Source organism: Lampris incognitus, chromosome 6 (assembly GCF_029633865.1).
Source record: "Lampris incognitus isolate fLamInc1 chromosome 6, fLamInc1.hap2, whole genome shotgun sequence".
NCBI classification, from domain to species: Eukaryota; Metazoa; Chordata; class Actinopteri; order Lampriformes; family Lampridae; genus Lampris; species Lampris incognitus.
In genome coordinates, this window is record NC_079216.1 from 21,477,422 (window position 1) to 21,497,213 (window position 19,792).

Below are 19,792 nucleotides of genomic sequence, written 5' to 3' on the forward strand. Positions count from 1 at the left end.
GATACAACCTGTCATTCATCACAAACGTTGTGACTATTCTGGGTTTTCCCTCTTCACAGTGCAGAAAGACTGTATTAGCGTCCGGGTAGCGTGGAGGTCTATTCCGTTGCCTACCAACATGGAGATCACCAGTTCGAATCCCCGTGTTACCTCCAGCTCAGTCAGGCATCCCTACAGACACAATTGACTTTTCGCAAAGTCCCGCCCCCCTTAGTTACTGCCCGTCAAGCATTTCAGAACTATCCAGGAAGTAGCCGGAAAACACCAAAACATGAAGGAAGAAATCAGCGCATTGTGTGGGTAAAAATAACAGTAATAATACGTTAGCTGTATTAGCTATCAATAATAGCTAGTAGCAAGCTTAGCTTGGAGCAGACAGGTATTTTTGTTGATTTTGGATGGATTAAGCTGGCCATGGGGTTTGCTATACTGCCAAATCTATTGCCGACATTGCGCTTCTTGCATTCTGGGTTTCGGGAAGAGAAAGAAAATTACACCTCCTCCAAACTTTTCAGATATCTAGTATCCGATTTGCAGATCCCATAGGCACACCGTTTCAGCATTTTGCTGTGTGTTTGAAAGCTTGACGGACCGTTGCTAAGGTAGGATTGGACAAGAACCGTTCTGGAGCGGTACTTTGCGAAAGGTCAATTGGCCGTGTCTGTGGGTGGGAAGCCGGATGTGGGTATGTGTCCTGGTCACTGCACTAGCGCCTCCTCTGGTTGGTCAGGGCACCTGTTTGGGGGGGAGGGGGGAGTAGCGTGATCCTCCCACGTGCTACGTCCCCCTGGTGAAACTCCTCACTGTCAGGTGAAAAGAAGCAGCTGTTGACTCCGCATGTATCGGAGGAGGCATATGGTAGTCTGCAGCCCTCCCCAGATTGGCAGAGGGGGAGGGGATGGAGCAGTGACCAGGACGACTCGGAAGAGTGGGGTAATTGGGTGGATTCAATAGGGGGGAAAGGGGGTCCAAAAAAACAACAAAAAAAGAAAGACTGAATTTAATCAGTGGACACCACTTGTTCATCGTATTAGTTTTCTTTACTAAAGTAGAGGTTTATTATTATTATTATTTTTATTATTCATCCATCCATTATCCAAACCGCTTATCCTGCTCTCAGGGTCACGGGGATGCTGGAGCCTATCCCAGCAGTCATTGGGCGGCAGGCAGGGAGACACCCTGGACAGCCCACCATTATTACTATTATTATTATTATTGCTTAATGTACTGCATAGGTGTAAAAAATAACTTTTTAGCAAGAGATGGCACTTTTATATTCTACGAAATTAACAGAAATGTGCAGAAGGTAGTTTTGACTGCATTTATTGAATGGGAACAATAACAATTGACAATAACAATACTGGAAAACCTGTTTATAAACCTGATTTTACCTCCCGGGTCAAACATGACCCTAAGACAATCCCAGTATCCTAATGGTGTATAGCTTTCATGGAAATATGAACAAAAACAGTGTTTCACTTTTTGTAATGTTGAGGGTCACTCTGGGAAAAGTCATCAAATGTCAGGTTGAAAGAATATCATTTAGAGTCTTTTCTCTGCTGTTAGACACTGTTACGGGTCATTGTTTGACCCACAGACAACAGAAGGGCTCAATGGTATGTATGCAACAACTACACACAGATGTGTGTGTAGGTGTTGCATGAGGCCCAGTGTGCCAGTGTTGTCTGAGGATACTCTCGAACTGCAGTGAGTCGACTTGAACTGCACTTAGTCTGCTTGACGTGCACTGGGGTGGGCTTCGGCCTTTTGTCTTCTAGCTTCTTGTTCCGCTTGTGTGGTGTTGTGGAAGCGGGGTCATGCTTCCTGAAGCCGCACCTCCCTGGGTTGGGAGTCAAGAGCCAGTGTTTGTTTAGTGTAGTCACACTGGGTGCCGCAGGTTCTCTGCACTCTTATTATTGGCTTGCTGATAAGACTCCTTCTCAGTGGGATGAGGTGATAAGACTCCTTCTCGGTGGGATGAGGTGCAAACGTTCTGTGCTGATTTTTGTCGCTCCGTACATGTGTTAGTTATTAACCATGGAATGTATGATTCATTTCACACGAGTTATTCAAACCCTCAACTGTGGTGTATAAAGATGTTGCGAAACCCATGTTTCTTTCTTGTACCCAGCGCCTGCCCCCTGGCAATGCTTAAAACACCTACTTGTCACACATTCCTCAGGCCTCATTCTCTTCCGTGATTGGTGGATAGCTACGGTGACCTGGCCCATGGCTTCTGACTGAGAATGTAACTGGCTGACAGGTTCTCCCATGGTGCTCTGCTTTACTTTCTCTTTACCTGCTTCACCTTCAAGGCTGTCCGTGTGTGTGTGTGTGTGTGTGTGTGTGTGTGTGTGTGTGTGTGTGTGTGTGTGTGTGTGTGTGTGTGTGTGTGTGTGTGTGAGGTGCTCTGCTTGTGTCGGTGTGTGTGTGTGTGTGTGTGTGTGTGTGTGTGTGTGTGTGTGTGTGTGTGAGTGGGAATGTGTGTGATCTGGCTTGCATGAGTGCATTAGCATACACATGCTCAACTGACTTTGTTGTGTCTCGGAGAACTTTCCCCTCCTTCAGTGTGTGTGCTGAGCTCAGGACAGGAACATGGCAGAGGTAAGAGGTAACTTTGTAACATTCCCCTCACTCTCCTCAGCAGGTGAAGGTTGTGAATACCTGCACATCAAAGTCACGCCTTCTTTTCTAACTGCTTTGTTACACTACAGCAATACTTACTGTCATCTGATGGCACCTATAGGTTAGAATTCCTGTTGATGTTGGGTTTGTGCAGTATGTTACATGAACAGTGTGCATTTTAGATTGGCAACATGTCCAAATTAGTTGCTGCCTAATATTTAAGAGCTCGTGCTTAGAAATACTAGGGGTCTAAAACTATGGCTTTTACTACTTTTGAAATAAGCTTCCTTGATTGGACGACTGGTCAGCGCTCTATAACTTGATAATGTTTGCTAAAAACAGATTGTGTCAGAAGATAATAGTGCTGCGCTTCATACTCAGCTACACAGTATTCAGTTCAGCCACTAAAATCACATCATGGATTGTTGAAAACGTTCTTCGTTTTCACCGTCGTTTTTCTTCATAATGTAAATTGTAAATCTTGAGGATTTTGAAATCAGGCGACACCAGAGTTTGAGTGAACTGCATATTCTGTGCTTTCCTGGACACGGTCAGATGGGATCTGGCCTTGGGGGTGAATTCCTTTCTCAGCGATGAAGCAAGGGCTGACGGGCAATCAGCTGCTGTCAGACGAACTTGCATTGCTTTGGAGAAGAATCCTTTGTTTGTGTATGTGTGTATGAGTGTATGAGTGAATGTTCTGTTGACAGACCAAGTAAGTGAGGAGGAGATGCGCTTACATGTGCTCTACATTCCTGACTGAGCCATCACCCACAGACATTGTCTGTGTTTGTCAGACAATGTCGGTCAGCGTGTGTGTAACACAGTCTATAACAGAATAAGAATAGAGAAATAAAGATGCTCACAAGTGTGTCTTTGTGTGAGGTCTTATCTGTACGTGTGTGTGTATGGGTGTTTACATCTGTGACATAACTTATGCATGCGTTATTATCCTGCCATGATAAGTTTATGTCACAGAAAGGAGAATCACAATCCGGGTGGTGTGGCGGTCTATTCCGTTGCCTACCAACACAGGGATCACCGGTTTGAATCCCCGTGTCACCTCCGGCTTGGTTAGGTGTCCCTACAGACACAATTTGCTGTGTCTGTGGGTGGGAAGCCAGATGTGGTTATATGTCCTGGTCGCTGCATTAGCGCCTCCTCTGGTCAGTCAGGGCAAGTGTTCAGGGGGTGAGGGGGAACTTGGGGGAATAGTGTGATCCATGCACTACGTCCCTCTGATGAAACTCCTCACTGTCAGGTGAAAAGAAGCAGGTGGCAACTCCACATGTATCGGAGGAAACATGTGGTAGTCTGCAGCCCTCTCCGGATCAGCAGAGGGGGTGGAGCAGCGAACAGGACGGCTCGGAAGAGTGGGGTAATTGGTTGGATACAATTGGGGAGAAAAAGGGGGGGAAATCACCCCCCCCAAAAAAATAAAAGTGAATCAGTTCATCTGGACACAACGTTTACTGGGAGAAACGTTTCATCACTCATCTAAGTGACCTCTTCAGGCTCAACTGACTGCAGGTATCCCCACCCTTATGAACAATACAGTGACATAACGATCAGTTTCATATGCAAATGGGTGTGACCATTAACTAGAGTTACAATGGCCATGTGTACTGTTCACAGAGGATTGGGGAATGTTTGCATCACATCATTGTAAGATGGGGACCAGTGGCGTAGCTAGGAATCCATTTCGGGGGGAGGTTGAGAAAATATACTAAACATCAACGTGTAACAGATTATAGCAGCCCTTTAGGAGTGGCGAATGTGTGTTTTATATTATGTGAATGGATGACAGTAGGTGAACGTGCAGTTACATGAGACAACAAGCAGAGATATCTGGGATTGGCAAGGTGGTTGGACAATACATAACAGTTTATGATAAACTCACGGGAATCATTCAGCACAGAGACTGCGCAAAACCAGTGTTATTTGATATAGCTGTGCTGCACTAAACTTATGTCCGTGAATAAGTAGTTTGGAATTGTCAGAAAATATTTCGGGGGGGGGTTAAACTCAAAATACCCCCCTCGGCTACATCGTTCCCTCTTCACATAGATGGCCTCTTTGACTCCCCGTTCAAACCAGCGTCCCTCCCTATCAAGGATGTGCACATCCTCATCTTGAAAGAGTGGCCGCCACTGTCCTGTAGAAGGGTGTAGACTGTAAAGTCCTGGCCTGACGTGTTAGCTCTGCTCTGTTATGGGGTTTGAAAGCAACTGAGACATGGTGTTTAGAAAATACACATCTCAGCTGTCCTGACACTCCCGCCACATGCAGAATCACCACTGGTTTACGCTTAGACAGCTGTTGTCCTTCTCTCTTCTATCGGCTGGTGCACTGTTTGGGCATCCTCCTGACTTTGACAAACGCCTAGTTAGGATAACCACACTTAACCAGGACCTGTTTGATGTGGGATTTCTCCCCTTCCCCGGCCGCTGTGTCAGTGGGGACATTGTCAGTTCAGTGGTACAGCGTCCTGATGACTCCTAGTTTGTGCTCCGGTGGATGATGAGAGTCAACCCTTAAGCACCGATCAGACTGACGAAGTGACTTGGATGAGTGATGAGACATTTTCCCACTAAACACTGTGCCCAGATGAATTGATTCCCCTTTCTGTGATTTCCTTACCTGGAATATTGAGCATGCATACAGACAATAAGTTTGTGTGGTTCTATTTATTTCAACATGTGCACATGAAGTCAATATAACTGTGTAGCCTAACAATGTGTATGCACTTCACCCTTTAGGTGAGCGTTTTGACAGACCAGGTGGAGGCCCAGGGAGAGAAGATCAGAGATCTAGAAAATTCACTAGAGGAACACCACCAGAAACTAGTCTCCACTGAGGAGATGCTGCAGCAGGTAGGAAACATGTGCATGCACACACACACACACATACACAACAATTTACATGCATATGCACACAAACAGATGCATGCATGTGTAAAATGTACATGCAATAGCACTATCTTTCTCCTGTAGGTGTGTACACAAAGACAAACAGACATGCACATGCATGGAAACACTAAAAACTGCTGGGCAAAGCCTACAAACAGTATTAGCTAGCACAAAAACAGTATTAGCTAGCACAAAAACATGATCATAAATAGTTTAGTATAACCATAAATTTGGCCGATGCACTTCTTGGTTTGAGATCGTCATAATATCACAACACCTCTGAGCCCATGCTGCCACACTGGTGTGCCCTAGCACTCTGACTATTATTGTGTATTGTTGTAGCTGTTGTTGTAGACACTAGAAAGGAGCACTGGACTGGGATAGGGGAGGAGTACAATGAGTAAATAAAGGAGCGGCAATTATCATAAAATTCCAATGTAATAACTGTATACTTAAGACCTCCTCTGATTTCTCAGCTGTGCTTTTGCGCAATGGGACAAACACAGAAGGATTTACAGCTCAAACGGACACTGTTTAAAAGATGTCCTGGTCAATGCACTACCGCCTCCTCTGGTCAGTCAGGGCACCTATTCGGGGGGAGGGGGAACTGGAGGAATAGCGTGATCCTCCCACATGCTACGTGCCCCTGGTGAAATTCCTCACTGTCAGGTGAAAAGAAGCGGCTGGCGACCCCACATGTATCAGAGGAGGAATGTGGTAGTCTGCAGCCCTCCCTGGATCGGCAGAGGGGGTGGAGCAATGACCGGGACGGCTCAGAAGAGTGGGGTAATTGGCCGAATACAACTGGGGAGAAAAAGGGTGAGAGAAAAAATCGGCAAAGCCTAACAGGACATCACAACTTTTCAACAGCATCTTTGTCCTCTTTGTTGCCACATCCAAGTGTAAAAGGCCAGAGGCCCAGAACAAATACCCCAGTGGGGCTTTGATGTTTTCAGTCAGATTTCTGGTTCAGTTAATACAAGCCATCACTACTGATTTGGAAAGGAGAACAGAATTCGTGTGTTCAAAATGTCTGCGGATGGCCTCTTCAAAGTAAACTAAATAAAAACTAAATGCCCTAAATCACATCAGGGTACTTTCCTTGTATTCTCTTATGTTGGGTCAGAACCATTGTTCCGTTGTTTCTTTAACCAACTTTCCAACTAAGTGTTTTTATGCAAATTTTGTCGCTTTGAATATAATAGACTTGATGGCAAAAGCAAATTTCAATATTTTGGATAAAAGTTCCAAAATTTGCTTAAAACTTTTTATGCACGCTTGAGGTGGAAAAAACTTTTATCCACCTAAAACGAAATGCAACAAATTGCAATGGAATAACATTTACAGAATAAAAAAATAAACTTGAATCCAATTTAAGTGCATGATTAGCCTTAACTTCAGTGTGGTTAATGGTGAATGGTCATCCAGGCTGTGGTGATATTAAAATCATCACAACGTGGTAACACAATTCTGCACTCAAATCATTTTTCCCACTAGCACAAATATTAGATGGGAAACAGCAGCATAATGCATCCATCTAGCTAAATTTATCCAGAAGTAGATGGTGATTCATGAAGTGCTGTAACATGCTCAGTACATGTTGCTTCTTTAGACACCATTAGATGAGGCTGGGCGGCACGGTGGCGCAGTGGTTAGCGCGGTCGCCTCACAGCAAGAAGGTCCTGGGTTCGAGCTCCGGGGTAGTCCAACCTTGGGGGTCGTCCTAGGTTGTCCTCTGTGTGGAGTTTGCATGTTCTCCCCGTGTCGTCCGGGGGCTCCGGTTTCCTTCCACAGTCCAAAGACATGTAGATCAGGTGAATCGCCCGTACTAAATTGTCCCTAGGTATGGGCGGCCTGTCCAGGGTGTCTCCCCTCCTGCCGTCCAATAACATCTGGGATAGGCTCCAACATCACCGGGACCCTGAGAGCAGGATAAGCAGTTCAGATAATGGATCGATGGATAGATGAGGCTGAATAAAAGAGCAATAAAAATATGTCCAGTATGAATGGGTTCTTTATAGACCGTCCGTCTTTCTTGTGAGTGTGGAGGCATGAACATATGATATCATATGATATCATATGATATCATATCATATGGACATATGATGTTGGACATGTAGGCCTACATTCAGGCTTTTCACTTTAACAGATCTGACGGAAACATCTTAATCTGCAAGATTTTTTTTTCTGATGTTTCATTATTTCCTTGAAATTTGTTTGAAAGTTGGATGAAACCACGACTCGTATCACCTTGTACCTTAAGCAGTTGTTTTCATGGTCTGTCTCATTTTGTCTGTCCCAGACACTCTCCTTCTGTCTCTGTTTCCTGATACCTTTTACAATGCTACATGCCTTGTAAAGTGTGGTTTGTAGGTTTTATTTGATTTAGCTGGACTTGTCTTGTCTTGTCCACAGCTTTGTGTGTGTGTGTGTGTGTGTGTGTGTGTGTGTGTGTGTGTGTGTGTGTGTGTGTGTGTGTGTGTGTGTGTGTGTGTGTGTGTGTGTGTGTGTGTGTGTGTGTGCGCGTCAGTTTTTGTGTAACATGGCCCCATTTCACAGTTAATGAGTGCTGGTCAAACAACAAATGTGATATGGGATGGGTCAATGTTTGCTGAGAGTTCTCTAACAATGATGAGCAAAATGGAGTGTGGAGAGAGATAATATTTGCCTGAGCCCTGGGTTTTTCTTCACATACATATAAAAATCCCCCTCTCACCCTTTTTTCGGGTGGATGTGTGTCTTCCTCATACTCGGGTCCTCTACCAGAGGCCTGGGAGTTTGAGGGTTCTGTGCAGTATGTTTGTTAGCAGTTCCAGTTCTTCCGGTTCCAGACTGACAAGCAGGTGCTGGCTAACCAACCAGACATGGTGGTGGTCCACAAGGAACAGAAGACCGCAGTAGTGGTTGATGCAGCAACCCTGAGCAAGGGCAACAGCAGAAAGAAAGCGCACAAGAAGCTAGAGAAATACCAAGGGCTGAAGGAAGAACTAGATGGGATGTGGAAGGGGAAATCCACAGTAGTCCCAGTGGTAATAGGAGCACTAGGGGCTGTGACCCCCAAACTGGGAGAGTGGCTCCAGCAGATTCCAGGAACAACATCTGAGGTCTGGCCAGAAGAGTTCAGTCCTAGGAACAGTTACGATACTGTGCAGAATCCTCAAACTCCCAGGCTTCTGGTAGAAGACCCGAGTTTGAGGAAGACACACACCACCCGAACATGGGGTGAGAGGGATATTTTATTTTGTTTGTTTGTGTGTTTATATTTTTGCTGCTAGATTATATTGTGCACTAGAGAGAGAAGGAGACTTAACCATTCATTTCACACCTCGTGTTAGAGCTCTTAATTGCTGCATGCTCTAAGAACGACAACTAAGACCCTGTTTACACTTGGTCTTAACATGCATTTTGGGTGATCGGATCACAAGTGGACAGCGAGACACATCGCCGCTTACACCTGTGTTTATCATGCGTCTCCAAATGCGTCCTGCTGACCACTTGTGATCAGATTTCGTTACTCCGAAAAAGAAGAAGAAGAAGAAGAAGAAGAAGCAGAAGAAGAAGAAGAAGAAGAAGAAGGAGAAGGAGAAGAAGAAGAAGAAGAAGATTTCCTGTTACGTCCTTGTTGGGGACGCATCAGGACGCGTTAACGTTTACACTACAAAAGATGTGTGGTCAAATGCGCCCCAGACCACCTCGGCAATTGGTTTAGTAACCGGTTCACAAAACGTTTTGGTGGTCGTTTACACTTGTATTTAATGCTGTCCACTTGTGATCCGATCGCAAAAAAAACGCATTTTAAAACCAAGTGTAAACGGGGTCTAATATAGAATTTGACACACACACACACACACACAGATTCATGTTTTCGTGTTAGAGGGATTCCCCCCACACATTTAGTCATCTAAATATGTGACTGTGTTTTTGTTTAACGAGTATCTTTATTAAGGGACACAAAAGGTAAACAAGAACATTAATGGGTAAAAACAAAAATTGTCCAATATATACACAAAAATATCTTCTTTTTTTGGGGGGGGGGTCTATCGTTAGTCCTTGAGATGTTTGTCTCATCTTTGGTATGAGACGAGATGTAGATTTATTGACCCGCTGATGGGCTAGTAGTTGCCCCGCCTTCTCACCATGTACACTACCGTTCAAAAGTTTGGGATCACCCAAACAATTTTGTGTTTTCCATGAAAAGTCACACTTATTCACCACCATATGTTGTGAAATGAATAGAAAATAGAGTCAAGACATTGACAAGGTTAGAAATAATGATTTGTATTTGAAATAAGATTTTTTTTACATCAAACTTTGCTTTCGTCAAAGAATCCTCCATTTGCAGCAATTACAGCATTGCAGACCTTTGGCATTCTAGCTGTTAATTTGTTGAGGTAATCTGGAGAAATTGCCCCCCCACGCTTCCAGAAGCAGCTCCCACAAGTTGGATTGGTTGGATGGGCACTTCTTTGAGCAGATTGAGTTTCTGGAGCATCACATTTGTGGGGTCAATTAAACGCTCAAAATGGCCAGAAAAAGAGAACTTTCATCTGAAACTCGACAGTCTATTCTTGTTCTTAGAAATGAAGGCTATTCCATGCGAGAAATTGCTAAGAAATTGAAGATTTCCTACACCGGTGTGTACTACTCCCTTCAGAGGACAGCACAAACAGGCTCTAACCAGAGTAGAAAAAGAAGTGGGAGGCCGCGTTGCACAACTGAGCAAGAAGATAAGTACATTAGAGTCTCTAGTTTGAGAAACAGACGCCTCACAGGTCCCCAACTGGCATCTTCATTAAATAGTACCTGTTAGAGCCTGTTTGTGCTGTCCTCTGAAGGGAGTAGTACACACCGGTGTAGGAAATCTTCAATTTCTTAGCAATTTCTCGCATGGAATAGCCTTCATTTCTAAGAACAAGAATAGACTGTCGAGTTTCAGATGAAAGTTCTCTTTTTCTGGCCATTTTGAGCGTTTAATTGACCCCACAAATGTGATGCTCCAGAAACTCAATCTGCTCAAAGAAGTGCCCATCCAACCAATCCAACTTGTGGGAGCTGCTTCTGGAAGCGTGGGGGGGCAATTTCTCCAGATTACCTCAACAAATTAACAGCTAGAATGCCAAAGGTCTGCAATGCTGTAATTGCTGCAAATGGAGGATTCTTTGACGAAAGCAAAGTTTGATGTAAAAAAAATCTTATTTCAAATACAAATCATTATTTCTAACCTTGTCAATGTCTTGACTCTATTTTCTATTCATTTCACAACATATGGTGGTGAATAAGTGTGAATTTTCATGGAAAACACGAAATTGTTTGGGTGATCCCAAACTTTTGAACGGTAGTGTACATAGAAAAGCTCATGACCGCAACAGGTCCCGCTCAGTTTCTTTCCTGTCGATAATAAATCATATTGTGCTTGAAGAGTCAATTTTTCCTTAAATAGCTCCTCAGATGTTGGAGTCATTGAATATTGGTGATCAATTTTTAATATAGAATCAAGAAGCTTTTCCTGTGCCTGTTTCCTTGATTTGTTCTGCGAAGTGGAATATGATATTATTATCATTATGATTATGATTATTACCATTATTATTATTATTATTATTATTATTATTATTATATTGTTTGTCCCCTTATTACAACTTTTAATGTTTCCCACTACATGGAAGGGGATACAGAGTCAGACTGGTTGATTAAAAGAAAGTTGTTTATTGCATTTGTAATGAAATGGCAAAAGTTTACATCAGAAGCTAAAGCTGAGTTCGGCCTCCAGGCAGATCAGGGTAGGCAATTGAGTGAGAAGCTTATATAGAGGATGAGGGGCGCAGGGGGCGTCCGGGCGGCGTGGCAGTCTATTCCGTCGCCTACAAACATGGGGATCGGTGGTTCAAATCCTCGTGTTACTTCCAGCTTAGTTGGACATCCCTACAGACGCAATTGGCCGTATCTGCGGGTGCAAAGCTGGATGTGGGTATGTGTCCTGGTTGCTGCACTAGCGCCTCCTCTGGTCAGTCGGGGCACCTGTTCGGGGGGGGGGGACTGGGTGGAATAGCATGATCCTCTCACGCGCTGCGTCCCCCTGGTGAAACTCCTCACTGTCAGGTGAGAAGAAGCGGCTGGAGACTCAACATGTATGGGAGGAGGCATGTGGTAATCTGCAGCCCTCCCCGGATCAGCAGAGGGGGTAGAGCAGCGACCAGGATGGATCGGAACAGTGGGGTGATTGGCCAAGTACACTTGGGGAGAAAAAAAGGGGGAAATCCCCCCCCCCAAAAAAAGGATGAGGGGCGCATGATACGATTCCACGATGGCAGAATATTCCACATTTTCTAATTAGGGGAGGATGTGTTTATCTATGAAAAAATAATCCGTTCTTGAATAGGTTTGATGAAGATGTGAAAAGCAAGAAAATTCATTTTTGGGTCAATGTTTGCTGAGAGTTCCCTAACAATTATGAGCAAAATGGAGTGTGGAGAAAGATAACATTTGCCTGAGCCCTGGGTTTTTCTTCACATACATATAAAAATCCCCCTCTCACCCTTTTTTCGGGTGGATGTGTGTCTTCCTCATACTCGGGTCCTCTACCAGAGGCCTGGGAGTTTGAGGGTTCTGTGCAGTATGTTTGTTAGCAGTTCCAGTTCTTCCGGTTCCAGACTGACAAGCAGGTGCTGGCTAACCAACCAGACATGGTGGTGGTCCACAAGGAACAGAAGACCGCAGTAGTGGTTGATGCAACAACCCCGAGCGAGGGCAACAGCAGAAGGAAAGAGCATGAGAAGCTAGAGAAATACCAAGGGCTGAAGGAAGAACTAAATGGGATGTGGAAAGGGAAATCCACAGTAGTCCCAGTGGTAATAGGAGCACTAGGGGTTGTGACCCCCAAACTGGGAGAGTGGCTCCAGCAGATTCCAGGAACAACATCTGAGGTCTGGCCAGAAGAGTTCAGTCCTAGGAACAGTTACGATACTGTGCAGAACCCTCAAACTCCCAGGCTTCTGGTAGAAGACCCGAGTTTGAGGAAGACACACACCACCACACTCATGGGGTGAGAGGGATATTTTATTTTGTTTGTGTGTGTGTTTATGTTTTTGCTGCTAGATTAAATTGTGCATTAGAGAGAGAAGGAGACTTAACCATTCATTTCAAACCTCGTGTTAGAGCTCTTAAGTGCTGCATGCTCTAAGAACTACAACTAAGACCCTGTTTACAATTGGTCTTAACATGCGTTGTGAGTGGTCGGATCACAAGTGGACAGCGAGACACATCGCCGCTTACACCTGTGTCGATCATGCGTCTCCAAATGCGTCCTGCTGAGCAGATGTCGTTACTCAGAAGAAGAAGATGTTAATTTATTTATTTATTTATTTGCTTGTTTATTTACTTATTTGAGTGTGATTGGGAAGTAAACAGTAGAAAGCACCATGGAGGACAGTGAAAATGTTACGGTGGTTACTTCTTTTTTTTATATCTGTTACTTTTTCAGTCTCGCTTTCAAACTCGGTGCCGACTCATTTGGAACGATGTTCGAGCGCTGCTTGCACGGAGACGGACGGAATTTGTGGCTGAGATGACTTGGAGTCGCAGAAGTTACCGACGGAGGCGACAAGCCTTCATTGCCTCCATGATAGCTATTGTTGGCATGGCAGTGGGGCCCCGACCCCTCGTATGGGGATCCGAGATCGAGCGCAGAGTTTTCGGCCAACTATAAAACGTTTTGACCACGGCGATCAATGGAAAGCCCACTTTGGAATGTCACGGGCAACATGTGACTGTTTGGTCGAACTCCTTGCCCCAGCTATAACACAGCAAACGACAAACTTTCGGAGTCCTATGGAACCACGTCGGATGCTCGCCATTGTTCTCTGGTGGTTCGCAACCCCGGGAGAATACCGCACGATTTCTTGTGTTTTTTTTTTGGGGGGGGGGGGTTGGAATAGCAACTGTGTGCAAGCTGGTGCGTGAAGTCACAAAAGCATTGGTGGATACGTTGTATCAGCGTTTCATTCCCTTCCGACTGGACAGCGCCTTGACGATACCATCACAGGATTTCAAGAGCGTGGTTACCCTCAGTGCGCTGGTGCCATAGATGGGACACACATATTAGTCCATGGGCCAGAGCCCAAAATTTCCTATTTCGGTACACTCAAGGTGGCAAAACTTACTTATAATTTTTGAAAGGATCCATGTCTGTAGATGATATTTTGGCATGATAACCATTCCTGAGTGGCAGCTGTATCACAGTTATCAGCTCATGAAGTTAACCACCCCCTAAAGTAAATTGCATTTTAGACGCTGGTGCATATCCTGGTTTAGCCTCATGGTCAGGACATTTTTCAATGTTCTATAATATTGTCTTTGGTATCATTTTAAAGGGGACCTTCTTAGCTTTCATTCAAGCCCTGTTGTGTATTTCTCACAAATATAGAGGTCACTTGAGCTCTTCAACCCGTCAATAACACACATCTTTCTGCAATGTTCGCCTAAACTATATACTTTCTTTTAGCCCTGTGGCATCTAGGAATATCAGGGACACAAACACAAAAACTGGAATACTCACAGGACTGTAAAGATTCAGGAAATGTATAATGTACCCATACTATTTCATTGTGTGAGGTGACTGTGAACCTTAAATTAGAAGGGCATTATTACTAAGAAACTAACTAGACCAAAGCCAGTTAGTCCATGGGTCAGACCAGATATCGATATCACCCAAGGTGACACAACTTCACTGGTGCCATTTTATTTGGTACACTAACAGAAGTAAAATAATACATGATAACCTTTCCAAATGAGCAGCTATTTCATTTTTCTTTCAGGAAACCTGTTTCTGTGCCTCTCACGATTGTGTATTTGCCCAGATTTTTACAAATATAGCCTTTCAACACCCCTGGTACTGATTAGCCTAGCTTAAACTCTGGGACAGTTCTTAGTTGGCCAACAACCAAGGATAACCAGTACTGTGTACTTCCATTCATTGTGCTAAGCTAGGCTAACGTGCAGCCAGATAGCTTTCTACTAAACACATATAGAGGAAACTGGTATCTATCTTCTTGTCTCACTCTGGAGAAGATTGTAAGCTAATTTCCCATAATGTTAGCATGTTCTTTTAATGTATATGTTAATATGATTAGTTAAAGTGGCTACGAGGAACTTTCATCTTGTGTTGATTTTAGCGGCCTCGTGTGGACAAAATACAGCTGTTGCATAGCAACTAGGTAATGTATCTATTTGTGGCTATGTAAGATAAATAATGGTAATATGACGCTGGTGAAGCAAAGTAAACTTTGTTTTAGTAGTGTTCATACACCTAAGTTACATGTATTTGTTTGTATGTGGCAGGTGAAAACTGACTGAATATGGCCATTGGTGAACAAGCAAGTTTTTACCCAATACCAAAGCGCCCACGGGTGGAGTGCATTATCCACTGTTCTGATGATACAGATAAGCTGGTTTCACTACAAAGTGTCGACTCATGGAGAACGCTGCTCAGGGCAGCTCAGATACGAAATCATGCACCAGTTTTGAAACTGGCAAAAGACATTCCTGAGGGACAGATTCCAGCAATCTACTACCACAGAAAGTGTCGCAGTATCTTCACTATGAAGCATATTCTTGATGGCCTCCTTGCAAAAGAAAAGAAAAGTTGTGTCTCTGCTGAAGAGAAACAATCTAAGAGAGTAGCTCGACATGCTCCAAGTACATCTAGGACTTATGATGCAGAGTGCATATTTTGTCAGAAAAACAGCAAATATTCCAAGAGACAGAATACGAGAGAAGTACTGGTGCAGTGTCGAGAACTGCGAGCTGATGCAAAGATCAGGAGTGCAGCCACAAAGAAAAGGGACAGCAGAATCCTTGCCATTGTGAGTAGAGACCTTGTAGCAGCTGAAGGGCACTACCACAGGTCATGCTATAGACTTTACACCAAAGAAGAGGTTTCCAAAGGAGAGGTTGCCAGCAATGAAGATGATGATGCTGCAGCCCAGTATGAAGCTGCTGTGAATAAGGCATACAATGAGCTGTTCCTCTTCATCAGGATGGAGCTTTTTGGCAATCCTCAAGTGATGACAATGCCTGATCTCTCTTCTAGACTGGTAGCTTCAATGAACTCCCAAGGCATTGCCCAAGTCAAGGAATCAACCAAGAAGCACATAAGGCGAAACCTGGAGAGTGAGTTTGCTGGAGCCTTGCAGATATTCCCTGATGAGAAAGGAAAATTCCTCCTCTATCCCGATAACTTGTCCATGAGGGAACTTGCCAAAGAAAATCAGTCTCTCAAAAGGGAGCTGCAGACCCTGAAAAGTGTCAGTGCACAAGATGTTATAGCCAAAGCAGCCATCAAATTGAGAGCAGACATTAAAAGTCAAGATGTTCCTCAAACCTGGCCGCCTGAAGTCAAACCAGAAGCAGAATGTCCTACCATTCCAGAGTCGCTCATTATCTTCCTGTACTCTCTACTCACAGGCTCAAATGATCCTGATCATGCATCCCAGAGAGTGCAGTGCCTTCTGCAGTCATTTGGCCATGACATAGTATATGCAGTGACATGTGGAAATACCAAGCCTTCCAAGCACATTGTTCTGCCATTCAGTGTCAAATCGTTGACAGGAAATGTAGAGTTGATACACATCCTCAACCGACTTGGTCACAGTGTGTCCTATTCACAGATGGAAGAGATCAACACTGCCCTGTGTCTCCAGAAACTCTCATCATCAGGGAGTGGCATTGCCCTTCCAGCTAACATCCATCCTGGCATATTCACAACTTTAGCCTGGGACAATATCGACCGTCTTGAAGAAACTGTCAGTGGTGAGGGAACATCTCACAGAGTCAATGGGATTGCTGTGCAAGCAAAGCCAGTCAACCCACTTCCTGTCCAACCCATGCCCACTGTTCCCAAAACAAAGAAGAGAAGCATTGATGGACCCCCACCAATGTTACCAACTTACAATGCTGGACAACGTGTAGGGCCACCACAAAGCAAAAAGTCAGATGCCGATACTGCAGCCAATACTAAGCTTGCCAGAGAGAAAAACCTTCTTTGGGTCCTAGCACGCATGTCACAACAAGAAGAACAGTCAGTCAGCAGCTGGACAGGCTTCAACATCCTGACTCGAGGAGAGATGACGGTCATCCCCGACAATATAGGCTATCTGCCTACCATCAATGCTCCAGCGACACAAATGTCTACTGTCAACGAGGTGCTTAACCAGTCACTGAGCATCATGCAGTGCTTAGGCCTGAGGAAGATTGTCTGTGTCTTTGACCAAGCCCTGTATGCGAAGGCTGTCGAGATCACATGGAAACACCATGACAAGTTCCATGATATCATCGTTAGGCTTGAGGTATTCCACACCATCTGCACACTGCTGGCAATAATAGGAAAGCGTTTCCAAGATGCTGGACTCAAAGACCTCTGCATTGAGTCTGGCATGATTGCAGAAGGCTCAATTGCTGGTGTTATGGATGGCCGCAAGTACAACAGGGCAGTGTGACTACACAAGCTCCTGTATGAGGCTCTCATGCGACTGACCTTGAATGGTTTCCTGTCCTGGTTGGAAGAAACTCACAGGAATGACATGGTTCACCTGAATGAGACACTGAAGACCATTGACAGCCTTGGGAAAGAAGTCTCACAACATGCTTTGAAGGAGGTCCTCGAGAACAGCTCTTGTACACGCATCATGGATCTATTTGAAGTCTACCGTGAGTTCCTTAGAGGTGGAAACGGCAGCCTCTCGAACTTCTGGATGTCCTATTTGGACATGGTTGAAATCTTGTTGGGGCTCATCCGAGCATCCAGAGAGGGAGACTGGATGCTACACTTGGCTAGCATTCGAGCAATGATCCCATGGTGCTTTGCTTATGACAGGATGAATTATGCACGCTACCTCCCCTACTACTATGCCCAGATGTCTGAGCTGCCCATCACACACCCAGATGTGTACACAGAATTCATGGAAGGAGGCTTCTCAGTCCAACTGGGCTCCACCAATCCCTTTGGCCGAATCCCTGTTGACCAAGCTATAGAAGAAACGGTGAACAAAGACACCCAAACAGCTGGAGGGACAAAGGGATTCAGCTTGAAGCCAGGAGCTGTGACCAAATATTATCTCACAGCTGAGTATAGAAGCATGTACCTCAGACAGCTGAGAGACCTGACAGGTCAAGGCAGGTGCAAATGGTCTCATCCAGATCTGCAGAGTCCAAGGATCAAGAGAGATGAAGCAGATGTCCAGTCTCTCATGGACCTTATGGAGAATAACTGGCTCAATCCTATGTCCCCTGATGAGATTGATTTGGTTAGCCTCTCCACTGGCAACATGGCTCCACCTGATGTGACCATAGATCTCTTGAGAGCTCTTGAGAAAGGAGAAGAGGCCTACCAAGCATTCCAGCAAACAAGGTTAGATGCAGACCCACCACCTGTGAAATTCCACGACAAGATGACCAAGCAAAGTCTGAAAACATTCTCCAATGTCAGCACAAAACAAGCTCATGGAAAGAAAGCACAGGATGTGGTTCTGAAGGCAGATAGAAACCTTTTCAGTCACATGATCCTGGTGGCTGAAAGCAGGAAGGTGAATCTGAAAGATGTCCTTGCCTACCCATTGGGCCCACTACCATGGGCACTGGCAAATGCTGATGGGTCCTTACGAAAAACAAACAAGGCTGCACTTGCCAGAGAGCTTGAAAAGAATGTATCTCCTGCAGAAGACATCCCAATCCCATCTACTTCCATCATTGATGGGATGAGCCTGGTCCAAAAAATGAATGGCAACAACAAAACCTTTGCACAGGTGGCAGAGTCAGCCTTGACCCAGGTCCTCCATGAGGGAGCACAGAGTGGGAGGATTGATGTTGTTTTTGATGTCTATCACCAGACTTCGATCAAAGATGCTGAACGACTGAACCGGGGTGGAGACATCACTCTCCAGTACAAGAATCTTGCAGGGGGACACCACGTCCAGCAGTGGAGAAAATTTCTGTGCAGTTCCTCCAACAAGACCAGTCTCATCAAGTTTCTGGTGGAAGAGTGGAAACTCCCACGATACAGAGCTATGCTGCATGGCAAGGTGTTGTACATGACCTGTGAGGAAACCTGCTACAAGTTGACAGAAGATGGGTGTGAGGAAGCAGCAGAACTGCACTCCACACATGAAGAAGCTGACACCCGTCTGCTCCTGCATGCATTGCATGCAGCAAATGCGGGCTCAAAGTCAGTTATCATCACAGCTGAGGACACTGATGTCAGGGTGCTTTGTCTTGGCTTCCAGAAGGACATCACCTGTCCCATCTACCAGAAGTGTGGGACTCAGAACCGCACACGGTTTGTCGACATCACCAAACTGGCAAGTTCACTTGGAGACAGCATCTGTGACAGCCTAATTGGCTTACATGCCTTCACAGGCTGCGACACTGTCAGTGCATTCGCTGGTCGAGGGAAGCTGAATGCCCTGAAGATAGTGAGAAAGCACACTTCCTGCCAAGAGACTTTTAGTCAACTGGGACAGACATGGAATGTGAGTGATGAGCTGTTCCAGAAAATTGAGCAGTTCACCTGTCGGATGTATGTTGCTAATAGCAGCACTGCTGAGGTGAACAAACTGCGTTACCAGCTCTTCTGCACCAAAAGGGGAGAGGTTGAGTCCAGCCAGCTGCCACCATGTAGAGACTGTCTCTTTATGCATGTTCAACGAGCCAACTATCGGGCAGCAATATGGAAGTGCTGTCTGCAGGCTAACCCTGTGGTGCCAAGCCCTACTGAGTATGGATGGACAGACGATGAAGGCAAGCTGGCCATTTACTGGATGCGCTCCCCACCTACACCAGATGTGGTCTTGGAAATGCTAACATGCAAGTGTGTGCATTCATGCAAAATGCCAAGCTGCATGTGCCTGTCAAATGGACTTCCATGCACAGACATGTGCAGGTTACAGACCTGCAGTAACCAAAAACAGCAGGATGGTCCAGAACTGGACTTTGAACTTGGGGAGTCAGATGATGAGAGAAACGAGCAGTTTGATGAATGACAGTGTGATGATTCTGATGGTATTACTGTGGTAGTAGTCTATTGATGCACAGGATGTTGATTCTGGACTTGGTTACCCAGAGCTTGATAACAATAATGTAACCATATTCACATATACCCATTACCCTACCCATTACCATTACATATGCCCACTAATGATATGGGATTACATGTATCATTGACTAAGTATATGTAAATGTCAAAGTTGTTTAAAATATTAAAATAGTTTATT

General features: G+C 44.9%; 1 protein-coding gene across 2 annotated transcripts in view; it reads left to right on the plus strand.

Annotated features, from left to right (window-relative positions):
- ppfibp2b (PPFIA binding protein 2b) overlaps positions 1–19,792 on the plus strand; it is a 186,647-nt gene that overhangs the window by 106,199 nt on the left and 60,656 nt on the right. For both annotated transcript variants that reach the window (XM_056282718.1, XM_056282719.1), the window contains one exon: positions 5,385–5,498. In XM_056282718.1, the coding sequence (XP_056138693.1) occupies positions 5,385–5,498 (114 nt within the window). The remainder of the gene's footprint in view (positions 1–5,384; positions 5,499–19,792) is intronic.